The sequence below is a fragment of the Saccostrea cucullata genome, unplaced genomic scaffold (assembly GCF_032062105.1).
Source record: "Saccostrea cucullata isolate Sc308-1 unplaced genomic scaffold, CSIRO_AGI_Scuc_v1 ctg2463, whole genome shotgun sequence".
Lineage (NCBI taxonomy): Eukaryota > Metazoa > Mollusca > Bivalvia > Ostreida > Ostreidae > Saccostrea > Saccostrea cuccullata.
Genome location: NW_026922601.1, coordinates 170,439 through 177,319, shown reverse-complemented (window position 1 = coordinate 177,319; position 6,881 = coordinate 170,439). Strand labels below are relative to the sequence as shown.

The 6,881-nt window shown below is 32.9% G+C and overlaps 1 protein-coding gene across 1 annotated transcript; it reads right to left on the bottom strand.

Moving 5' to 3' along the window:
* Window positions 1-2,391: 2,391 nt before the first annotated feature.
* On the bottom strand, window positions 2,392-5,021 carry LOC134262055 (uncharacterized). Its single transcript, XM_062744431.1, has 2 exons — window positions 4,973-5,021; window positions 2,392-4,624 (listed from the first exon to the last, which is right to left on the bottom strand). The coding sequence occupies exons 1-2, from the start codon at window positions 4,996-4,998 to the stop codon at window positions 2,932-2,934; spliced, it is 1,719 nt and encodes a 572-aa protein (XP_062600415.1). The 5' UTR covers window positions 4,999-5,021; the 3' UTR covers window positions 2,392-2,931.
* Between the last annotated feature and the right edge of the window lie 1,860 nt (window positions 5,022-6,881).

Below are 6,881 nucleotides of genomic sequence, written 5' to 3'. Positions count from 1 at the left end.
AACTGAGATATAAATACTCCGTATGCAGGTGATGAAGGTATATTGCTGCATAAGTAAGTGAAGTTGACGATAGAAAAGTTAAAGTCATCACGTTTATCATATAGTTTGGTTGTTAGATTACCATTAGTGTCTTTTTCAAGTAAAATATCCAAGTATGAAGCAGAAGTGTCGGACTCTGTGGTATCTTTTATTTCAAGTTCACCAGGATATATCGTGTCGACGTAGGAATGGAAATGATCATTATTAATAGACAATACGTCGGCGATATATCTAAATGTCGAGTTGAAGTCCACAGCAAGTGTTTTCTTCTTTTCACGTAAAAGATTTTGCATAAATTCTGCTTCATATGTATATAAAAATAAGTCTGCTAATAACGGAGCGCAATTTGTACCCATGGGAATTCCAATAGATTGTTGGAATACCTGGTCTCCAAAAACCACATAGATATTGTCAATCAGAAACTCAAGCATCTTCTTGATGTCAACTTCAGAGTACTTATGTGTGCAATCAGAATCTGTTTTAACAAAATAATTTTTCAAATGACCAATGACGAAGTAAGTAAACTTACGAGTTCCATTTTTGCTGAAGAAGCAGCTGTCAATGATATCAAAAAGCCTGGATTTTAATTTGTCGTGGGGAATTGTTGTGTATACAGTTGAAAAGTCGTAAGTTTTTATACTGTTGATTTTTGTAAAGTCTTGTGATTTCAAATTGTCCAAAAGTTCTTTAGAATTTTTAAGTATCCACATCTGATTTACACCACTTCTTGAATATATAGTTGTACAGTACTCTTGAAGTTTTTCGTTCACTACTGTCAATATTTTAGTGTGAACTAAGAAAGTCTTTGACCGAAAACACCATGTTGATTTCTGCTGGCTTATAATCAAATTTAACGGTTCAATAAACAATATTCTTACAATAAGCTGCAAAAGTGCAAGAAATTCTTTATACCGGACGAGCCCCCATCTCTGTTATGGGTCAGAATAACCCTAAATGCCAGCAAAGATCAATAACACAATTTAAACTTAACAATAATTTATTTACAGTAATATATAAAAAGTATATGAAACATAAAGTACAAACTTAGCAAGAATCTAAAAATACATACATCAGAGTGTCCGTTGCCGCACACAATGTCTCAGTGAAAATATATATCCCAGTTATATCTCAATAGTGCTTATACGACAAAGTATATGTATGCATCGAATGGACAGTGTATTTATACAATAACATAAATCTAGAATATTCTAGAAATTGGTAAAACATGATAAACATGTCGAGTGGAAGAATCTGGACAAAATTTAAAAATGTTCTAAATAAAATGACGAAACATGTTGACCACTCTGGAATGTTCAAGAAACTTATTGTTACTAATAATATACATGATGAAACAATACACATCTCACAACAAGACTTTAATAGGACTAACTTTTACGCATGCGTAGTATATATAAAAAATGTTGCAATGCGGATGAATAAGACAAAACAACATTATTGTTCATATTTATCGATTTAAAGCACCTTAATATGCTGAGCCACTTTTTTTTTTAAATTTTTAAGGAACACTATGTTGAGATGGTGTTAATTCTTTTACGTAGGGAAATAAGATGTTACCGATTAAAAAATCCAATTGAAATAGGTTTAACTTTAGTTGAAGGAGTTTGAGGTTGACATGACTGGTTATCTGACGTTAAAAAATTAGAATTTTTCCTGATAAAGATGACCTGAAAATAGAGGACCAAATCATCAAAGGTCTACGTAAAGACCGTTAACAATTGTGCCAGTTTTATGATCTTGATTGCAAAATTATCAAATAAAAGAATTTACTTTGAAGTTTTTTTTGGTAACACTAGTAAGTGAAATGTATAATATACCAAAAAAAATAAGAACAGTGCGGGATTTATGCAAAAATAAATTTTATAAGAGGCACAGTTTCCCCAACAAATTGAGAAACACTTTGAGCTAGGTTTGACGTCATCATTGGACAGTTGGATCGTTTACCTGAGAGAAAAAAAAAATCTTCCTTGTCAGCAAATGGTGACTAATGTTTTTCATCTTTTTGTTTGTCCATTATTTATACACTGTTTTGACGACGGATTATCCCGTCATTTCCCGATCATGATAAGGAGCACACGGCGGATGTGACCGGTCGGCAAACTCCTTCATGGCACCTAGTCTCACCTCTGATGTTTCAAAGACCCGTGTTTTCTTTTCTACTAATTTGTATTGTTTTATGTAGTTTGATATAAAAAACTTTTTGTTATCTCCATATTCTTTATATTTAGATAATTCAATGAAAATCAAATTTTTAGGGATAATGAAAAAAATATTTATCGTAATGTATGCCAATTTTGTACTTTGTAATCTCAGTGAAACAAAAGATGTTTTTTCTGAGACAACCCTCTCATTTTTAGAAAATAATCTGTAACATTATGTAAAAATTGGATTACTAAACTTCTCTACTTCTATATGAAATAATGTTTTCAAATCAGTAAAATGGTTATTCTGAAAAAATGGTAGAATAAGAAATATATATTTACTATAAATTTTATCCGATTGACTTCCACAAATGTTAAGCATTTATTTTACTAACTTTACTATCTTAGTGACAAAATCCCTGCATTCTTATTTCTGTAGCTGTCTGTATTTTGTTGAATGGTGTTTGTATGAGAGATTGTTGGTATGAGTATAGAGCAGCCTGGAGCTTCCCTGTCACCTGTGACAGATCCCCAGAATCTGCCACGATATGTCTCTGCAATCTATATTTATATATTGTCCCTGATCATAGTAAACTAGGGTCTGTAGATCATCTAGAGCTGTATGTACTCTCATTGTGTCTACATGTCTGTAGCACAAGATCTCTAGCATGTATAACAGTACAAATGGTGGGATAAGTAAAGCGAAATGCTTGTTCTGTATAGCAGACAGTTGTTACGGTATCAGTTCACTGATGTAATGGATGTCATTGTCAAATATAATATCCAATGCTACAGCCTGTCTCATCTTTATAAACCAGGACAGTCCCCCTACAGCCTCAGTATACATCTCTGCATCTACTTTTAATCCATACATCACATAAGGCTGTGCTAACTTGACTTTGATAGTCTCTATAATAGATAAAGCTTCCATGTATCTATGTGTCTTGGAATAATAAATGGCTATATACATCATGTCAGTAATAAAACCAAACTTGGCTGCTAATTTCAGCATGTGACTGGAGTATTTGTCAGCTCTATACCTCAGTTTGTTTTTGTGTGTGTAGCTTTCCATGTGCATTATAAAAGCTGTTTTCTGAAGGACAGCAGTTGCAAGTTTCTTTAGCATCACGACTTGATACTGTGTCAGGAGGGGAGAGTGTACCATCTGTTCTATTGTATGTATATATCTCATACAGGTTTCTAGATTTGGTGTGTCAAGTATGTCATTGGTGTATATCTCCATCAAAAGCTTTTTATCAAACTCAGCCTCAGAAATCAGAAAATGCTCATCTGTACAGATGGAGAGGCGGGAGTTGTGAAGGACATTGATAATACAAGACCTAATGGAAGGACTGTGTAGCAGGAATACTATACCCTTTTCATACAACTCATACAGTCTTACAAATAGCTGATGTTGTGCTTCACCATGGACTTTACTCAGAAACATGTTGTTTTGAGGAATGAAAAAGTGAGGACAGACTCCCTCATACACCCATTTAAGGACTAGTTTGAAACAGATCCAGAAACACTCCAGTAGAATATGAGGACACCAATGTTGTAATGTATTTTGTTGAATCACCCAGAAAACGGCTGTCTTTATATGATAGGAACACAGTAATTTATCATCATCATTTAGTCCATTGTTAACTATTTCTGTTAAGAATAATTTAAGCAAGCCATAAGTTAAGAATTGACAGTGATTCATAGCACTGACAAGTTTATGTTCAGCAAAAGAGAAAGAAATTCTCCATTCATTGTGCACATGATGTCCTAGTGTATTTCCTATTGCTACAAAGTGACATCCATTCTTTACTATCTCATCAATAATATGCGGCTTAGGCCATGAGTGACATCTGTCTAACCATGAGGAGGCACATGGAGGCCAAAAGTCAGAAGCGAAGCATTTTGCTAAATCATATTCAAGTGATCTCTTAAATCCGCTTACACATGGTCCATGTGGAAAGGAGTCAGGTAAAGCTGAAACTGCATGACACCACGTCTTCTTTCTGTATTCTGAACTGGAGATATAATACCTGTTATTCACTCTAATACAAGCTGTTTGGATATTTTGATCGCTGCTTGGTAACAGTAAATATAACAAAGTAAATCCTGGTGGACTATCAGAACAGTCACAGAGGATCAGAGTTTGTCTGTGTGTGTTGTAAAACTGAGACTGAGATAATTCCCAGATCACACGGTGATCATTTGGCCAGTACATAATGTCTAAATCTGATCCGTCTAGTCTGAGTCCTTCTCTTTGACTTCCGCTCCACATCACATTGCCCTCATCAATTGTTGTCGCTTGATTTACCACCATATCCCTGATGTCCATTACATCTCTCCTCATGGCCACCAATGTCGAAGTCCCAAGTTTATCACACAGTCCCATAAACACTGACTCGGACATCAGTTGTAGGGTTTTCTTTCTAATGATCAACAATAGGGAATTTTATATTATACACAAGTATTATATAATGTTATTTTATAAATCCGTTCAATACTTACATAATCAGTATGATTATATAAGTTTATTTGCATTTTACTATTACTAGGCTTTCAAAAATTGCTGTTATATATATCCTAGTAGTTACTTTGGAAGATGATGTAAAATATGTCTTATATATATACCTCATGCATGAATTGTTCACATTCTTATGATATTACGAACAAAAAAGAAGGAAATAACAGTCACTTGTACAAATAGCATTTCAATATTAACTGAATCAGATACAAACATTGCAGGCATTTTAAATACAAATCACATTAAAACTTACATTGGATACGTGATAATGGAGTCCATTTTTACCGATTAGGATATAAAAATTACCAGATGCTATATATAAATAGTACGGGAAAACCCGGTAAATCCACTTTCATTTCATAGCGGTTGATCTCTGGCGAGAACTCAACAAATGATCTTTAAAAGAAAAGATGTGCAAAGATTTTTCATTGAAATAATTTCAAATAAACTATAATATATATATAATTCAAGTTTTGACAATATAAGGCCACTAAAAACTAAATCATTGTCTTTCAAGGAAAAATAAAGGAAATAAAAATGAAATCAAGAAATTAAATGAATAAAAAAATAAAAATTATGAAAGAGGGTGCCTTTTCATTGACAATAAAATTGATAAGGAAGGAACACTTTACTATTAATTTATATTTGGATTTGTTACTTTGATGACTTCCAGCAATTTAAAGAATAAAATTATATTTTTTTCAAATAAATTTTTGTTTTATTCAAACCTGACTGCTATATTTTCAATTCAATCCAATCTATACAATAATAGTCATAAAATTGAGCCTTTTTTAGAAATTCCTGAATTTGACTGATTATTAATGTTGTCCTTAAAGTTTGTGGACAACATTGATAATTTCCGACAAACACTGAAAAAATATATGAAACTATTATTTTCATAAAATTCATGTTTCATTCTAAAAAAATTCAGATGTTTTGTTAAAAACAGAGCACAAATGGTTATATTTTTATTAGATATAAAAAAAGTTTCAAACTTATATACCCGGAGCACTAAAACGAAAATTCTTGACGTTACCCACCTAAAAGTTAAATACGAGCGTTTCTTAACATAGTCACCGTTTAAGTCAATACTTTTCTTATGTCACTTTAAGCAGTCATAAAAATGTACACAAAAAGTCCAATGTCATAGGTTAAATAATATGTATAAACAATGCCTGTCTCATATCCTGCTATCATCCATTTTTTTCCATGTAGAGACGATTTTAATTACGGAAATACGGTAAATCCATGATCAAGATACGAAATTCATTTTTTGCAGCACTGCAATAATAGAATAGTGGTTTTCCTTCACGCATGTCCTGTGTAAACTGTTTATTCCCTCTGAAAATAATAATTATGTTATTGAAGGACTTATTTAACTATGCTTTCCCGATTGTTTACAGAATGTGCTGGTCTCTGTACAGTAGCTGTTAATCCGATGTCTAGAAAGAATTTTATTACTGCTTACTGCTCCAATTATTCCGAAAACGTCCCTTTTTGGAACGATTCTGAAACTGTCTTACATGTTCTGACTTTAATTGCTCAGACATTTTGAAACTTTGAAACATTGAACGTGAAAATTCAAGGCTACTTATGAAGCCCTAATTGAAATTTAATGTTTGAAATTGAATAAAATTTAACATTTTGTAATTCAAATTTAATAAAGGATCAGAAATATGCCAATGATAAATATCAATGAAGCAACTTTTATTATTTTTTTTTTGCTTGCCAACGAACTTTACGGACAACCCTCGTTCATTATCATGTAGCTGGCCTTTCATCTGACCATACCACTCATGTATTCCATCATTTCTTTATTATTCTGACTCTTGTATATTTTCAGTCGATCCTGTCTTTACTGAAGTCTTACCTGTATGAAATATGTCAAGCCTCTGTGGACGTAAAACTCACCCACAACCTCCTACAGTTTTCTTCTTACCTTTATACAGTTGGGGTGGTGCTAGCTAGTGGGGCATACCCTGGGGTGTACAAGAAAATGTTGTCCAAAATCTTATATAAGTGTACTTCCTTCCATGTAACTTTTATTCAAAGAAATTATAGAGACACGGATTACAGCAAGATAACCACTTTATTTTCAGAATAACAGTACACGCAGGGGCGCGGATCCTATAATAGGCAAAAGTGTGTCCCAGTTTACAAAA

What these genes read in the sequence shown, in the direction of transcription:
- LOC134262055 (XM_062744431.1), bottom strand. Translation starts at nt 4,998, where the DNA reads ATGGACTCCATTATCACGTATCCAAT. An exon ending in TCCATTATCACGTATCCAAT is followed by an intron (nt 4,625 to 4,972) that starts GTAAGTTTTAAT and finishes GTTGATCATTAG; the next exon opens with AAAGAAAACCCTACAACTGA.